Source organism: Oenanthe melanoleuca, chromosome 2, assembly GCF_029582105.1.
Source record: "Oenanthe melanoleuca isolate GR-GAL-2019-014 chromosome 2, OMel1.0, whole genome shotgun sequence".
In the NCBI taxonomy this organism is placed as follows: domain Eukaryota; kingdom Metazoa; phylum Chordata; class Aves; order Passeriformes; family Muscicapidae; genus Oenanthe; species Oenanthe melanoleuca.
In genome coordinates this window covers 98,349,791-98,368,031 of record NC_079335.1, presented here as the reverse complement: position 1 = coordinate 98,368,031, position 18,241 = coordinate 98,349,791, and the positions used below count along the sequence as shown (strand labels likewise).

At 42.0% G+C, this 18,241-nt stretch overlaps 1 protein-coding gene across 5 annotated transcripts in view; it reads left to right on the top strand.

Annotated features, from left to right (window-relative positions):
• The first annotated feature begins 1,073 nt into the window (after positions 1-1,073).
• TPK1 (thiamin pyrophosphokinase 1) overlaps positions 1,074-18,241 on the top strand; it is a 297,778-nt gene continuing 280,610 nt past the window's right edge. For 2 of the 5 annotated variants that reach the window (XM_056483741.1, XM_056483738.1), the window contains exon 1: positions 1,074-1,715. In XM_056483741.1, coding sequence (XP_056339716.1) covers positions 1,673-1,715 — 43 coding nt within the window. In that variant the 5' untranslated portion in view covers positions 1,074-1,672. The remainder of the gene's footprint in view (positions 1,716-18,241) is intronic. The other 3 variants (XM_056483742.1, XM_056483743.1, XM_056483739.1) reach the window with 3 other exon arrangements.

Sequence of the window (18,241 nt, the reverse complement as noted above, 5' to 3'; positions counted from 1 at the left end):
GCCTGGCCTTGAACACTCCCGGGGCTGGGGCATCCACAACTTATCTGGGCAACCTGTTCCAGTGCCACCACACTGACCGTAAAGGACTTCTTCCTAATATCCGATGTAAACTTGACCTCCTTCAGTTTGGAGCCACTCCCGCTGGTCCTAAAAATGTGTGCCAGGCTCGCCAGCCACTGAAGTCACTTAAATCACGTTGATAGTGCCCTAACAGGGCAGACAGGAGTGGGCTGACACGTTGGTCCCATTTTTCTCCGATTTGACTGGACACCCTCAGTGACAGACAATCATACAATTATTAGACTGGAAAAGACCTTGCTCCCGCTTTTTTAAGCGTGACGCCTCTAGAAGGAGACCTTGTCCTCCCGTCTGGTCCCAGCCCGCGGAGCAGGGCACCCTCGGGGCTCTGCGGACCCTCCCGGCCGTGCCGGGGCGGCGGGCGGACGGGCGGACGGACAGACGGACGGACGGGACGGGGGGAAAAAAGGGAGCAGGAAAACGAGGAGGGAGGGAGCGGCGCTCCTCTGCTGCCCTCTGCTGCGGGGCCCCGCGCCGCCGCGCTCCCTCCGAGCTCCCGGGAGAGCGCCGTGCCGGGACGGGAGACGGGAGCGGCGCTGGGAGCTCCCGGTGCGGGCGATGCCCGGCCTGTCCCTGATGGAGCGGCTGGAGACGGGCACCTGCAGGGACAAAGGCCGGTCCGGGAGGTGGAAACACATTATTGACACATTTAAGGGGTCAAAACCTGTGCTGAAGAAGATTAACGCCCCAATTAAGAGCTGTGAGCGAGGAGAAATTATGTATTTAACAAGCTCAGTGATGTTATTGGAACTATAGGAATGCCGCATGGTTCTGGGCGAGCTGGGAGGGCACAGATGGCACCGGCGGGGCCAGCAGAGCCGGGATGCTGCCAGCCCTCCGGCATGGCTTTCCCCGCATCCCGAGGGCACGAGCACTCGCGGCACAGTTTTTATTTCTTTCCAGTTTCCATGGGCTGAAAGCGATCTGAGGACTTTCACCGCGAGCGAATCGCTCGGTCCAGAGCCGCAGGTGCCCGCCGCGAGGCGGCCCTTCCCGGCCTCCCCGAGCGCCGCTGTACCGAGTTCGGCACCGCTCCGGTGCCCCGAGAGGCCGGGCATTCCTTCGCCCGCTCCCTGTCCCCTCCCTTGCGCTCCTGCCCCGTCCTTGTCCCTTTCCCCTCCTCAATCCCTCCCGCTCCTCGGGGCGCCCTCAGGCGCTGCCGGGGGCGGGGCCGCCCCTTAGCCCCGCCCCTCAGGCGGGCCCCATAGGCCCCCGCCGCTGCCAATCAACGTGTCCCGCCTTTCCCCCCGCTGCTGAATCAACCGCCGAGCAGCAGATTGCGGCGGCCATCGATTCCCTCGGCCGGCCCTGCCGCCCCGTCCCGCGCACATCCCGATCCCGGTCCCGGTCCCGGTCCCGGTCCCGGTCCCTGGTCCTGCCCGGGTGATGTGAGAGGACGCGCGGCCGAAGGTGCCCGGGCAGCGCCGCCGCCCATCGCCTGCAAGGGCGGGCGCAGCCGCGGCCGCGGCCGTGTGGCTGCAGGCGCTCCTCAGGGAGAGCGGGAAGGGGCACGGCTGCTCCCCGCCCGCCCCGCGCCGCCGGTCCCGCCCGGCTCTCCGTGCCTTTAGCGTGTGCCTGCCCGTCCCGCGGGGCCATGGAGCGCGCGTTCACGCCGCTGGAATGCCTCCTGCCCGCCGGTACGGTACCTCCCGCCCCAGCCCCGCCGGGCAGCGCGGGGAGGGGAGGGGAGCGGGGCTGCCGCGCCTCCGCCCCTGCCCCAGCCCTGCCTCACGCAGCCCCAACGCGGAACGCGTCTGGCCCGCTTAGGCTGAGTGTTGGGCTAGTACAGCGCTTTGGAACCGTGTTAACCCCGTCTGGAGCTCTAAACCGGCGTTTGAACCCAGACCCTCCGGGTTCAGCCGGTACTTTCTGTTTGCTGCCGCCGCTTTCCCAGCTTGGCCGGGCAGAGCGCTCCGGTGACGCCTGTCTGTCCCTGATCTCCTGGCTGCCCCCTGGGGCAAGGGTCCCCCGGCTTGGCATCCATCCTCCGTGTGCCTTTGGCTCCCCGCCTCCTGCCCGTGTGCTTTGCCCTAGAGCCACCTTTGCACGCTGCCTTGCCCTTCAGCTCTGCACAGCAAAGCTTTGAGGGTTGTATTCAGGGCTTTCTTTGGTTTTCCCAAGCTATCCAACCCTATTGTGGTTTTGATATTATTTTTGAGACCTGAGAGGTGAGCTTTATTAATATACATCATTAACCTTATTATGTGTCTAGAAGATGGAGCACCTGTATTAAGCACAGACTCATCCAAATGGCTTGTACACAGTTTGGAACAGACATCTCTTCTTCACTCTGTGTTTGCAGTGTCTAATTCAGTAGGGTCCAATTTGTTGTTCAATGATACCATTATAAACAGTAAATATTTTTATCTTTCTATAACGTGACTTTAAAGCTGCATAAAAATGTTGGCATAGCAGCTGAATTCTAACTGACACTGCTCTTTTCTGTTCTGTTCTGACACAGACAGCAGCTGCTGCATTGAGGTAAATATTGTTATTTATTTACTAGGAAGTTCTGTAGGAAGGGCAGAGTTTAACAGAATGCACACTTTCAACAATTCAGTACATTTTTACAGCTAGCAGTTTAAGAGCATGTTTAAATTCATTCCACTGTGGTACATTTTTTAAGTGATGCTTTGCTCTGATTCTTAAAAACTTCTTCAGGATATGGTCAAAGCTGCTAACAGGTAAAGCTGCACTCACGGAAATGTGTATTTGACACCGTGTGTATGTGATACACTGTTGCTTTGGGTGGAAAGAGGGAATGAGTGTAGGTGAGATTTTAGTGGATGAACTTGGATTCATTGGACAGATGTCCTCTTGTATGCAATAAGTGATTAGTGAGTATGTAGTAAGGCCAAACAAAAAGCTACCTTAAGAAGTTGCTAAGTGGACTGGAGCTCCTGCCCTGTGAGGACGGGCTGAGGATTGGTCTGCTGGAGAAGAGGTTGCTGTGAGGTTGTGTGGAGACCTCATATCCAGTGCCTTGTTTCTGGAGGGGGCCTACAGGGAAGCCAGAGAGGGATTCTCCATCCAGAACTGTAGTGATAGGACAAGGAGTAATGGGCTCAAATTCAAATTTAGGGGAAATTTGGGTTATTAGGAAGAAATTCTTTACTGTGAGGGTGGTGAGACAGTGGAATAGGTTGGCTAGAGAGGTTGTGGATGCCTGACACTCTTCAAGGCCGGGTTGGATAAGGCCTTGAGCAGCCTGATTTAGTGAGTGATGTCTCTATCCATGGCAGGGAATATTGGCACTAGATTATCTTTAAGGTCTATTCCAACCTCTTAACTTTTTATGGTTCTATACATTTATCCCTGTGGAAGTACCAGCATTTCTGTTTGTATTTTAAATAGTTGCCTTTGATAGTCATTGTATGATGCTAGAACTGCCATATGTACTCAGTTTCCAGGAATTGCCTGTCTTTTTCTTTGGTTATGTCTGGTTGGATTTGACAGTTGGAGATGTTTGTTCAGTTTTCTCGTGACCCACAGCCTTCTCATACCAGAGGCTCCTGCTGGATATAAAGAAGCCTGCTTCTCTGAAAGAAAAGTCTGCTACTTACCTGCAAATCAGTTGTTTATACAGGCTGTGCCTGTAAAATGCACAGTGGTACTTCATCAGGATCCTTGTCATCATTAGACATTCAGTACCAGCATTACCAACCGAATTAGCCTGGTCAAAGTATTCAAGGCTGAGCTGATTTATTTGGCAATTTGACCATTTAAGCTCTGGTATCCCCCTTGGGGAACTCAAAAATAAGGTTTTCAGCATTGGACAGGTAAAATGAGCCTCCCAATTTCTTCTGGAGAAAGTACCTACCAGTAGTTCCTTCATCTGTTTGCTTCGATTGGGATAGGTATTTAGGTGTCTAAACAGTATAAAGCTAATCAGAAGAACTTGGCACTTCTTAGGAGCTAAATGTGAGATTGCAAAATAAACCCTTTTGAGGCCATTGAAGCACTATGGACCCTGCCCCTTTCCTTCAATACTAGAAATAATAGCAATGTGTGACTGTGTTTATGGTGGGGACACTGTGAAAGATTTGTCAGCTATGTTTGAAAATTATTAATTACTTTGTTTCTCTCTAAAGTTGTTCAGAAATTATGCTGATACAGGATATAGTAAAACACTCCCAGGTTTTAGAATATTATGATATTAGATACCTGAATTGGAATTTCAGGGCCATGTATGCCTTGGTAATTTTAGTCAGTGTAGTTAGAGTGAGCTCTTAGATTGTACATCTCTCTCTATCTCACCTGATTGATGTTCAAGTAGTAGATACTTGAGAACTGCAGTGCTAACCAGTATGCTCAGGGACTTTGAACATTATTCAGTCAAACAGCTGAAGCACAGTTGAAAATCACCATGTTACAGTTAGAGCACTATCCCAAGACTTCAGAACGATGTTGATTTGCTTATGAACATAGTTCAGAATGGATAACGATAAATTCAGACTCAATTCCACTTTAATTCTATGTCTTGTACACTGAAACAAATACATTTTCATTTCCTCATGGAATGAAACATTTAAAAAGGCACACAGAAGGTTCCACCACAGAGACCTGTATGCTGTGTGAAAGGGTCAGGCAGAAGCTTCACAGGCAAGGCTCTTATAGAAGGTTGATAATGATGTCACACTACAGCCTGTGAATTCATGGCAAGAGAAGCTTTGTTTATTCTGGAGCAACCTCTGATAGACTCGACATTTCCCTCCTGCTGTTTGTACCCTTTTCTTGCACTGTCATTGCCTCCTGCTGCTTGTCCCAGACTGTGCTGCAGGCACTTCAGCAGAGAGACAAGTGTTTCTAATTTATTATTTTAATACCATGAACTTTGGGAGCTGAGTGTACTGTGCTTGTGACTGCTTAACAGTGGAAGTACTGTAGCATCCTCTAATAAGGTTGCCCCTGAATACCACTTGAGATTTTGAGAAGGGCAGAGTGCCAGTTTGCTAGGCTATGTTTTCTCACAGGGAACATTTTACATTGCCTGCATGGCCTGGATTCTCGCTCATCTTCAGATGTGATTAATGATTCCTTGCCTTGCACAGTCCTTAAAGTGCAGCTCAATATTGGTTTTATCAAGTGGAGTGATGCAGAAGGAGGATATCTTCCTCAGTTTATAATCCAACAGCTCCCAATATGAGTGTCTTGCCTTGTAGAGGTGGAGGTGCTGCAAAGAAGCAGCAAATCTTATTTATCCCTCTGCTCTCTTCTGTGCCTTGCAGAAGGTATGTTGGAGCTGAGCTTGCTCTGAGTGACAGGGAGCCTGTGCTACCAGGAAGAGTTAGTTTTCCTGTCCCCACTTCTCTATGCCCTGAGTCAAATGCACTCCTGAACTATGCTGTGTTCAGAACTGATGGTTAAAACTTGGTTTGCTCAGAAGTGGGTGTGCTGACTTTATCTCACTGTAGCAAGGTCATCTATATGCCATGAGAGACAGATCCACAACAGAGAGGACAAAGACTGCTTCAGAATTATGGAGAAAATATATAGTTATCTCTTTGTGCAAAGGGACTATAAAATTCTCCATTGAATTTAAAGCAAAGAGAACAAGAGGAAGCAACAATATGCTCTGAATGCTCTTCCATCATTCTGCAGGCTTGATTGTCTCTTGCTTTACTCAGTGTCTTCCCTGGAAATGTTACTGGCAATAAATGAGTTATCTCTGAAAGGATTGTATCACCTTATTCCTTTTAAATGCCTGGGGCTTGAACTTCTTCCTTAATGTTCCCTTTCATCTGACACTAAGGATTCAAAGTTATTTTGTGAAACAGTGACATGTTTGCCATTCAGTGAATGACCTCCGGCCTGGTACAGGTGCCAATGACTGTTTAAATGTCCCTTTACTAGAGCTCTGCATGGCATCTATGATGCATTATCTTGCAATCTAATTCACAAAACTCTGTGATAGAAATCAAGACAGTCGTGGGGTTAGAAAATCAACCTGATGGTCTCTGTTAGTTCCTGAATATTAAAGGTGTATGGAATAGGCGTGGAGTCCCAAACTATTGGATAGCTCTGCAGTTTTGCAGGATTTGTGCCACAGCTGTTGGGTCAGTCTAGTGAAGTTTTCAGGTGAATCAGGTCATTCAAAAGCTGTTACTGAATTCACCTGAACTGAAAAAGTGTTAGCAGGAGTGTCAGTTCTTTTAAGACTACTACTGGCATTCCTTAATAAAATTAGGAAGCACTTCCATATGGCTGTTACATGGTTCTGTCTTTTTAAACTGAAATACTTTCACAATGCTTTTTTTTTCTGTGAATATTGCTGACCTGCTCATGTTCTTCATTCATTTAAGTAGCAACACCATTCATGGAGTCTAGCTACCTGAAACTCATTAGTTTGCTTTTGAAATAGCTGTTAATATTCAGCTACTCAGATCCTGCTACTTGCTAATCTTCTGTGCTGGGTGAGCATTTGTTTTCTAAATATTATTTAGAATATAGGTTACTTACAGATGCACTTATGAGTGTAGTATTACAGGCAGAATGGCATTTAAAAGACATATTCATTGTTAACCTCAAGACTTTCTTTTACATATTTGCTTTCACTCATGAAAAGGTTTTGGACTTATTTATTTTTATTTATGTTATGGTTTCTATGCAGGTGTGTTTGGAATGGGGTAACAAGGCATCTTTAACCATTTTAACAGGGCACTTTTAACCATTGGAGCTAATAGGAAAAGGAATAGACATTTACTTATTTTACTTGTTTTTGTACACACAGGGCCACCTTTTGAAACTGTTGGCTTCAGTTGCTGTTTGTGTGGATGTTGGATTCTCACGTTGTGCAGTGTCAGTGCACTGATAGTTCCATATCTTGCAGTTATGAATAGGGCATAGCTCTCTTTTGAGTGGAAATATGATGGCAGGGGGATCTGAGGTCATCTCAAAAAACACCAAAAGAAAAAATATTAGAAAAAAAGAAAAGAACAAACCAAAAACTAAAACAAAATCCACCTCCAAAAATCCCACAAATAAGCAGCCTAACAAAAAGAACCCCAAACTAAAAAAAAACATTTTCAAGACTTCATCGAGTATAAGAGCAGTAATGATGTTACTGGAATTTCTGAGACAAAAACATTCATTACTGCTTCCCCAGATAGTAAAGCACCTGGATAAATTAAATTCCTTTTGGAAGGTCTTGTTATTTTCCATCAGCTGAGGCTTAAAGTTAGGAAATACACTAGCTGATCTCCTGTAGTTTTGTTGTTTTGTTTTTTTTCACCTGTGATTTAACACCAGATAAGGAAGTGGGAAATGCACTTGTTCCATCATCAAATGTTCACGTTCCCTGTATCCAATTAAATGTGTGCAGTGCTACTGAAAATCATTTAAACTTGTTAGTGTTTAAAGAGCAAAATATTAATCTTAAGAAGGAACAGGAAGTCAAGGAGAATTGTGGACTTTCAACTTTTGTTTCTCCTCTGCTGTATTCACTTGCGTGTCTCTGATCAGCCTTTAAAACACTATAGCAGATTCACAGCACCTTTAGCGTTATGCTGTATCTCAAATCTGTGTGTGTACACATAAATATAAAAGCTAGTTTTACTTTCTGGAAGTGGAAAACAAAAGAGGTTTTGGGGTTTTTTTCCCTATCTACAAAGCCCAACTAAGTCTGATTTATATAGAAATTGAATATGAAGCATAGAAATGAAGTACTTTTATTTACATAGGAGGAAACAAAACACAGGTAGATTTCAGATTTTTCAGGATCCTGAATAACAAATCCCAGGTATTCTTGTGGATTTGCTTTAGGTTTGGACATCATGAGATATTAATCAAGGCTTAGTCTTTGTAAAAGATAGCAGCATCAAGAGTGAAACCTAAAATTGAAGTCTTAAAAAAGCAAACTAAAAAATCCCCAAGTAAAGAACCCACCTGAAAACAAGTTAAAGGGTTAGCAGCTTTTTTTCATTAGTCAATTCTCATCAGCTTTCACTTCTAAAGCATTTTAGGTTTGGACATAAGCTCAGGGGTTAGGATCTTTAAGAACAACACTGTTAACTTTGTCCAGGGAAATTACTAGTTAGAAATGTAACAATTCTTTTTTCTGTGTGAGGTAAAAATAACCATGCCAGTCTCAAAGTACCATTGTTGAAAAATGTGGATAAAAGGAGAGAGGATGCTTCTTTCCCTCTGCCCTCCCACAAAAAATAAAAAACCCAGATTAGCAAATAAACCAACAAACCCCAGAACCAACCCACAAACAAATAAAAATCCCAACAACCCAGTAGTAGATCTTATCCAATACCAAGTGTAGTAAACCAACAGGAGAGAACTCAGATGTATACAGCTGCTTTTTGGTATAGCGTAGAACATTTCCTATCTCTGATTTCTAAACTGAGAGGGGAATTTGCAGTGTGTCCAGCAGGGTTAATTAATCTGATCTATAGCCAAATAATTTCAAGATGGAAAAGCACTATCAGTTGTCCCACACTGAAATATAAAAATTCTTTAGATTTTTGCCTTACATTTTTCTGTAAAATATAGCTGTGGTGAATTAGATGTGAGTTTATGGAAACAGGTTCTCCATTCCATTCAGCTCTGACCTTAAACATAAGGAATATGATTAACAGTGTTTGCATAGTACTGCCTTTGCAAAATTAAAAAGAGGATTGAGAATTTAAAGTTTTACAGGAATGTTCTGTTAGTTAAATTCTACATAGAGAGCACACTTAATAGCTTTTGGATTGCTTTAAATTAAATCTATTTCTGTATATCCAATAGCAGTTGAAGTTGCTGGAAGGCTTTTCCTGTAATTTCCTAGCTTTGAATTTTATTTTGAATGGCAGTTGAATTTTCACAGTGCTACTGCTGATTCTTTGTAGCTTATGTTGATGGATTGTCTGCCAGGCTTCCTCTCTGGCAGGACAGAAGCTAGAGGGATGCATGTGTTTATCAGGCCAATTGAAATAAATGGGAAGCTGGCCAGTGAATTCAGTAGGAGCAGAACCTGTACCCTCACAACTTATTTATTTATTCTGTAGTTGAGACTGGCGGTGTGGGTTCTGTTTGGTTTTATTTCTTGTTTTCTCTTACTGTAGCTCTTTTTTTATGTTGTGTCCTTTACCCTGAATTATCTTGTTAACATTGATACTGGGCAACTCAGCAATAACTGAGTAGTTAAGAAGTATTTATATGTGCAATTTTTGACCAAATTGTTCAGTAGTAAAACTTTGGTGATAGAAACTGTCTGTGTGTCTGACAGAAGGAAGTTGGCTTTACTGCAGAAGGCAAATGTGTTGGTTACAAAGCACTGACTAGACTAGACTCGACTAGAAAAGCTTTGAGCTCCACGACAGTGTCAGTAAAGGTGTCTGTGGACTTGCTTGGTGTGGACACAGCAAAGTGTGTCAGGAAAGGCATTCTTTCTTCTTTTTTTCTCTTTTTTCCCCACAGACACAATTCACAATAATGTATTCTGTATAAGCATACATGAAAGAAGAGAACTCAATCACGTGTATGGGTTGGAGGATGACCTACTAGAGAGCAGCTTTGCTGAGAAGGACCTGGGAGTCTTGGTGGGTGACAGGTTGCTATGAGCCATCAGTGCCCTTGTGGCCAGGAGAGCCAATGGTATTGTGGGGTGCCCAGCAGCTCAAGGGAGCTGATCCTGCCCCTCTACTCAGCACCAGAGATGCAGTATCTGGAGTGCTGTGTCCAGTTCTGGGATCAACAGTACAAGAAACACATCGAACTACTTGTCCAGTGAAAGATGATCAGGTATCTGAGATGTCTCTTAGGAGGAGAGACTCTGAGAGCTGGACCTGTTTCATCTGGAGAAGGAACTAAGAGGGGATCTTATTAATGCATATAAATACCTAAAAGGCGGATGCCAAAAGAATGATGCCAGACTCTTTTCAGTCACCCCCAGTGACAGAGCAAAGAGCAATGGCCGTAAACGAAAACACAAGTAGAACCAGCTCAACATAATAATGAACTTCTTTACACTGTGGGTGGCAGAAAATTGGAACACGCTGCCCAGAGAGATTGTGAGTCTCCCCTCTGGAGACATTAAAAATGTGCCTGAATGAGTTCCTGTGTAACCTGCTCTAGGTGACCCTTCCTTGGCAGGAGGGTTGGCCTGAATGATCTGAATGATCTCCAGAGGTCCATTCCAACCTTAACAATTCTGTGATTCAGCTTTCAAAGCAGAAGGGTGCTGGTATGTCAATGAAATCTGTGTGTGAGATTTATTTGCTTTTATACTTACAGCTAATTTAAGCATGACAAGCAAAGCACTGACCCATAGACCAGAGCTAAGGCTAAAGGTGTAGTTTTTCAGGATGGGTTTAAAGGCTCTTGATTTGAAACTGCACGTGGGCAGTTGTTCAGCAGATGATATGACTTAAATCACTCAAGACATTCTTGGGGTTGATGTGTGTCACAGAGCAGCTGTGTAAATAGCATCAATCTCCAGGTGCTCCATTTTGAGACTTTGCACTCTTGATGAGAGTTATGTATGGGAAAACCCTGGAGGCTGAAGTGAGGTTTATACCAGGGAGTTTAACCTGTATATCAGTAATGCTTACAAGGCATTAGGATCTCTGTCTGCTTTAGATGTAACCGACAGCCTCTAATGCAGAAACTTTGAGTTGGGCAACACTTTCATTTCAGGAAATTAGTGTTCTGCAAGCTGTAGAGGGTAAAGCACAGCCTTGTGAGTATAGCCTGGATCCTCATATGGAGCTGTTTGTTCAGTTTACAGATATGTTTAATAGGCATCTAAGCAGTGTTTTGCCATACTATGAATCCAAAAGAGAAAACATGTTAGAGGGCACCTTGAGAGTCAAGCAGCTAAAGGTCTGCTGCTTGGACACTTGGACTGCCAGAAGAAATGGTGCAGTGTCTTAGCTACTGCAGATGCAACAGAAATAGCTCTGGGCAGTATGTCACCTAATTTCATAATGAGTCAGCCTGGCAAAATGGCGGTGATTAAGTTCTGACATGAAAGTGTTTGTCTCCATATTGCCATTTCCTGCTGCAAGTGGAAAATTTGCCTTTAAGGTTTCCTAAAGAAGAGCTTGATTGATGCTTAAAAAATAAAGAATGAAAGAAGGATGAAAAGGGGATAATACTGAGGAAACTTTTGCTAAGGGCAAGTTAATGTTTGGTTTTCTGGACTTTGCACAACAGTGTTCTTGAAAAGTATGGCCATGAGATAGATCTAATGACTACTGTCATGATGCTCCCTCTGGAATACTGTGTCCACCTCTGGTGACCCCAGAATAAAGACATGGATCTGCTGGAGGGCCACAAAGATGATCAAGGATTTGAAACACCTTCCCTATCAAAATAGGCTGAGAGAGCTAGGGTTCTTCAGCCTGGAGCAGTGAAGGCTCTTGGCAGACCTTAGAGCAACCTCTAAGCCTTCCAGTACTTCATGGGGGCCCTACAAGAGAGCTAGTGAGGGTCTTTTGCCAAGAACATGTAATAGGACAAGGGAGAATGGGTTTAAAGTGAAATAGGGTAAGTTTAAATTAGGTTTGAGGAGGAAGGTTTTGACTGTGACAGTGGCGAGGCATGTAATAAGATGTACAGAGAAGTTGTGGATGCCCCATCCCTGGAAGTGTTCAGGGCTAGGTTGGATGGGGCTCTGAGTAGCCTGGTCTAGTGGAATGTGTCCCTGCCCATTTTAGGGAGATCGGAACTAGGTGATCTTTAAGGTCCTTCCAACCTCAACCCTTCTATGATTCTATGCTATAACTTTCACTGTAGATTGATATTATCTTATATTCTGTTGTCTTGAGGTGCTGGTGTGTTCCTGCTGTTATCAAGAGTGCTTTCCTATTATCTCTGCTTTCTTTGCACAGAATCCATTTAGTACTGTATGCACAGGCTTTGAGCCTTTCTAATGACTTTGGTGACTATAAACAGAGGATTTAAATTTTGTAGCTGTGGGAAATAAAAACACTAATATCACATGTTCTTCATTGAACTGACTTGTTGGTAGGGTTTTCACTTGGAAACTCAACCTCTTAGTTCCCTGTGCCTCTGTTTGCTTTAGTGTTCTTATGTACCAGTCAGTAGTAGTGCTGCTGCTGCATTTACCTGGTTCATAGTAACAAGTTTTGTCACTTGACTCTGTGGCAGAATTTCTTATTTTCTCTTTGTCTGCTATCCTGTCATAAGTTGATGATCATAAGTTGAATTTTTGTGCCAGCAAAGCTCTTTAAGTCAGTAGGAAGTTTGATCTGCTGTGTAATTTTTTTTTTGCTATGTTTCTGTGACCATGTTTGCCTTTTATTTGTTTCTCCTCACACCCACAGATCCCATAGATATGTTGACAAAGCCCCAAGTGTGCACCCAGTTACACGGAAAGCAATTGCCACTTGGGAGGAACAACAGCAATGCTAGACAGGAAAAAAAAAAAAAATCTGTTCCTTTAGCGTATTCAACATGTACTCCATGAGCAGGGTTTTCTGACAGCAACATGGAGAGTGTGTTGTAACATGGACATGCTCGGCATGTCTCCTTTCACTGTAGGGAGCTGTCTTCCCTGCTGATGAAGTGTGAAGTGTGTGTGAAATTATCCATCAGTGTCTGGTGTCCCCAGAGGGGACAGGGAGTGATGAGAGCTGGGCTGTGGCCTTGCAGTACCACTCCATGGCGATGGCCATATGGTGTGGGAGAGGATGTGCTTCCAAGGGGGTCTCAATAGATATTTGATAGCATGCTTGTTGCCAAAAGCTTTGTGTCAGCCTCTCCAGTAAGGTGGTGTTAGAGCTGACCCAGGGGTGCACTTAAGGAGGAATGCTCTTTAGGGAGCACATATTGTAATCTGTTATTTGCATCGGTATTGCAGTAGCTGTATTTTGTCAGGTAGACAAAGGTATTGATAAGATTCAGAGGTTGGACATAGAAGCCCAGCAAATTCATACCTGAATCAGGTACTGATCTTTAACATGGGAGAGAATAACAACCATTTGAATACTGTACCTAGAGAAATACTGATGTAGAATCTGCCGAAGTCAGTTGCAACTCAACTTGAAACAAGAATGAGTTTCAGGCTATCCTTTATACAAAAGACTAGATTGTCACAGCGATCCTTTCTGGCCCCTTAGTCTATAAATTTGAAACACTTTGTCTGCCAAAGTAGATACTTCTTTTCCTTTCTCTTTAAGTAAAACAGACAGACTTGTGAGGAAAGAAAGGAATGGGTATATCTGGGGATGAGTATAACCTGCAGCATGGAGTATTAAGTGGCTAGTCATGTGAAACAAATGAGGTGTTGGAGAATAAGGAGCAGATTTCATAGCTCTTGTGATGCAATTCAGAAATTGAGAGGGTGACGCTTCTTTTTTACATCTTGTGTAAGCTGTGTTTTTAAAATTGAAAAAAAAAACCCAAAAGAACAAGCCACCTAAAACCCTGGTAGTATTTTGTTATTATTCATAGGTTGCAAGAAGAAATTACTGCAGTAAGATTTTACTACACAGTGTGCTGAATTTAGTGTTGGTTACCGTGAGCTATCAAAAGCTTTGAAATAATTTCCATAGAGTCTATTCTTATTTATCTATAAATATTATAATTGTGAATTCCACAAGGAGAAAGAAAAAAGCTTGGATTTAGACAGTGAAACAAATAGTTATGCTAAACTTATATAACATCATGCACAACTATTCTGTTTCTTGTCCAGATTTACATTTCTTGAATACATTTGCTGAAATAAATAGCCAGTTTCCTTTGAGAGAAGAGTAGGAACTGAATAAATGTAAGGCTTCAGAGTATTAACAAAGGGGCTGAACTCTAAACTAGTGTAGTTATAAAGCCCATATAGTGTGAATTAGAACAGTAGAGAAGAAATCTAAAGTTAATACATAGGAAGAGATAGTAATATTTTGTGAGAGTTTATAAACTTCTAGTTTTGTAATCTTATACTTTACTGTTTAGTCTTTGCTTTTCTTCTTTTCCCCAAGCAGCAAATACATATGGAAAATGCACATCTTATGATACCAATACTAGGTAAAAGAAATTTTGTTACATTCCTTGAGAGAAGGAGCCATGAAAAGAGGAGAATTTCAGAAGGGAATCCTGCTGTTCTATTCAGGGAATAGAACAGGAAGAAGGAAGAACCTTTGCAGCTCACAGTGTATCTGTACAGAATTGTCCTATTCATAGTTTTCCCAAGAGCATGCATAACAGACCTTGGAAATATGCACCAATATATTGCAGTTGGGTAAGAAATGAATTTCAACTATAGCAAAGATGGCTTGAGTTAGATATTTGGTGAAAAACATGTAAGTAGCAGGAGGAAGCACTGGAATACATTACTTCAGAAGATGCAGTCCCTGTTGCTAGGAGCCTTTCCTTTTTCATGGGTACATGGAGAAGAATGAAGTAGAATCAGATCAGAGAACTGATTCTACTTAGGGGCAGAAGAATAGACCAAATGTACAAAACTTCAATGTATAAAACTGTAGAAGATTGAGATGGGAATTTAAGAATATCTGTAGAGTCAGAGGCAGTTTCCTGTGTGCATATTGGTCTCTGAAGGGAGGACAGGCCATTTCTACACACATACCCACTCAGATAATCAGACTGTCTCCATCTGGGCTAATCAGACCAGCAGGATTTGTTCTGGTGGTCTATAGTTTCTATACTGTAAGTTAATGATGCTTTCTTCTGCAGTACAGTAATAATACTTATTTTTAGCTAAATCACAGATGATGTCAAAAGTTCACAAATAAGTGAAAAGAGGTATGACGAGTGAAGCTCTGAAATAAGAGGAAAAAACTCTTTGTAGCAATTGCTATGAGTTTTCCAGATGGTGAAATCTGCCTCTGTGATTTCATTTGATCTGTTTCCATACTGCTGATAATTGGCATTTGAATTTGTAGAGGTTTCAGAGGGATTACCTTGAAAAAACCCCTGAACATTTACGAATTCTCATAATCTATTAGCTTTTACAGATGATCTTTTATATTGATGAGAAACACAAGTGTCTTCTATAGACTGTGGTGAATTTTCTAGGAATATGCTTTCTCTTGATGTCCAAAAGATACTGTACATTTTCAAAAAGAAAGCTTCTTTCAAATAAGAGCTCTTAGATTTTTTTTTTCAAAGGCTCCAGTTATGCATTTCTGAGGGTAAAAATCAGCAAGACAATGCATTTGCAGTGTTTTTCTATAGTTTAATCTACTTTCTAATGAAAGAGTTAATATATTTAGTTTTCATGCAGTCACTCTAGAGAAAAATTCTGCTGTCACTGTAATTTCTAGTCATTATCTCCAGTGATAGTGTGTCTTAAATCACAGGATTTCTGTTGAGGTACATCAGTTATGGAATGTCTGCATCATGTTCATCTGCTGCATTGGCAGATGGCTGAGGTGAACATCTACTCTCTCTTCAGCTTTAAAAATCAGAATTGGTGGCAGCGTTGTCAAAACATGTCAGCATTTGAGGGGTGGTGTGCAACAAACCACTGGCTCCACAACACATTCTTGGCACACAAGCTGGGGCTTTGAAACAAACTATATTCTTACTATACAACTGCAGGTTTTGGTGGGATTTTTTTTTTTTTTGTTTGTTAGTTGTGGGTTTTAGTTGCTAGATACATAAAGTTTGAGCTACTAACCTGCAGCAGTTAGGGGAAAGGTATGACACTGAAATGTTTCCATTGATAGCTCACATCAAGAGATGTGTGCTTTGCTTACATTGTGATTTATGCTTAACTCTCTGTCTTTAATTTGTTTTGGTAGCCCTGGATAGGTGTATGAAATAGTGCTTAGTAATTTGTAATAACTACTTCATAAAAATTAAATGCTTAGAGATTGCAAAGGGAGAGCAGGAGGCTGCGGAAGACTATTTCCTGGTTGTATCCTAAGTTGCTGGATAGTCTGGAGTAGCAAAAGCTATAGTTGATTTCCCTTGGGAAGGAAAAAGGAGTAGCAGTAATGCTGGCTTTTCTGCTGCTCTCTCACAGTTGGCTGTGATCATAGATAGCACAGAAGATAATGTCATAAAACTGAGGGAAGAAATGAAGCAAGATGCAGGAATAAATATAAGTAATCTCTCATGATATGATGATTTGGATTTACTTGATAGATGCTAAAAGCCATTCTTTTTATTAAGGAAGGACAACATTCTGCCTGAGAAGACAAAAATGATTTTTTTTTGTTCTTTAGGGACATACAACTAGTTTTCCTGATTATTACTGACATCTTGTCATTCATGCTATGGACTTCCTTAGAGGTTAGAAGCAAATAGCCAATCTCTTGTGAAACATGAATGGAAGGATTCAAATGTGCTCACATTGGCACCAAATTCTAAAATGATGATGTTGGAATTCCAGAATAAGAAGATGGGGAACAGTATGAGATACCTAGGGTATGTTACAGAGACAGACACAGTAAGCTTCTCTGAATGTAATACAGAAAAGTCTATTAAGAAGGCATTTATATGCACCTAATACTTTTTAAGTTTAGGTTTAACTAGAAGGGTGAACTTGAAATGTATTGTTGCTCTATTTTTTTCACACCCTCAAGTCCTCACAGGGCATCTGTGGTAGAGGTAGATGACAAAATGCTGTTTCTGCCTTGAATGCTTTAAGGTCTCATCTTGCAGAGAGCAGCCTGCTGTCTGAGCCTGGCACTTCACAGAGTCTACTCGATATGGAGGTGCCCAAAGCCTGTGCAGAGGCACAGCTTATACAGCATTGACAACCAAAAAAAGAGCAGCTAAAATAGCATAGGTACAAAAGAGGTATTTTGCAGGTCGTTACGTGTATATAGAAAGTCAAAAGATAGCTAAAACACTATCTGTTGTTCTACAAACCTGATAATTCGTTTTCATTTTTGACATCCTAGTGCTTTACAACATTTTGTATTAGGGAGAGTTTGTTCTGACACTACAGATGTTCATTTGAGTTCATTGTTTCTCAGCTATTAAGTACAAAGTTGTCATTTTTTTTCTTCATAGCCATGAAATATATTTTTTGCCTTCAACATTAGTATTGCTGGTTATTCCACTTTCATGCAATTGTCTCTGGAGAAGGCTTTTGTGTGCTGCACAAACAGTTGCATTTTGTCAGGTTTTTTTATTTCCAGTTATCACGAACCTGAAGGTACATAGGTTCCTTTCCTGAGCCTTACACTGCATAACATTGGGAAGGTGTTTGACCTTGTTTTGCCTTAGTTCCTAATCAACAAACTGGAGGCAATTATACTTTCTGAAATACTATGTTGAAAAGTTCTGAAGTTTAGCTAATAGTAAGGGCACTTTTTTACCTTCTTTTAATGTTCATGTCAATAGTGGATTTGGAGATAATGCTGTTTGCTTTAAGAACCCTAAAGAACATTTCTTAAATCCTTGCCGAAAGGATGTCATTGCTATTTCTTAGATTATAGCCTCTGCTTCTGGCACTTTGAATGCTGTCATCAGAAACAAAGCAAATACAGTTGAACAGATGTGGTATAAAAAAATATACAGGTCCTACCAAGAGGTTTTTTTTGGCTTGTTTTTTTGAGATAATCTATTCATCAGATTGTTGATTTGACTGCTGTTTTCAGTTCATGATACAGCAGATTACAATATCTGTGACAAAATCACACTGAAAAGTATTTTTAGGAAAGGTCATTCAGAATATTATGGTATTTAGAAACTAAATTAAGGATTCAGTCCTTTCAGAGGTAATCTGGCCATTGTGGAAATGCAGCTATTGATGGGCATCTGGCATTTCATGATAACATTTATTTAAACTTAGACCAAGCTTTGCTTTTTTAAGCCAAGCGAAGAGAAGAGATTCATTTGGTTTGGGGATTCTACCACCAGCCCATGACACACTGCTAAATGTGATGTGTCTTTTCAAGTGACCTTTATCTTAACTTTAATATTTCATAGCCTCTTTGGGGAAACTGTTTTATCTGATTCTTTCATGTGTGAAAATTTACTTTACCATCCTTTAGCACCTTTTATGCTGTTTAAATGGATATTTATGTTACTACATTAATAATAGTGTTATGAACAAACCTGACTTTTTGGGCATTTAAAATGCTTTTACAATATTAGAACAGTACTTATACAATTTGTGTGATGAAAAATTCTGTCAATCACAAGTAAAAATAGGATCAAAGATGGTGAGATTATAAATCCTTTTTTGAAAGTCATGAGTTTTAAATAACAAGTACTTTTCTTATTAAGTGTTCAGTTGCTGAGA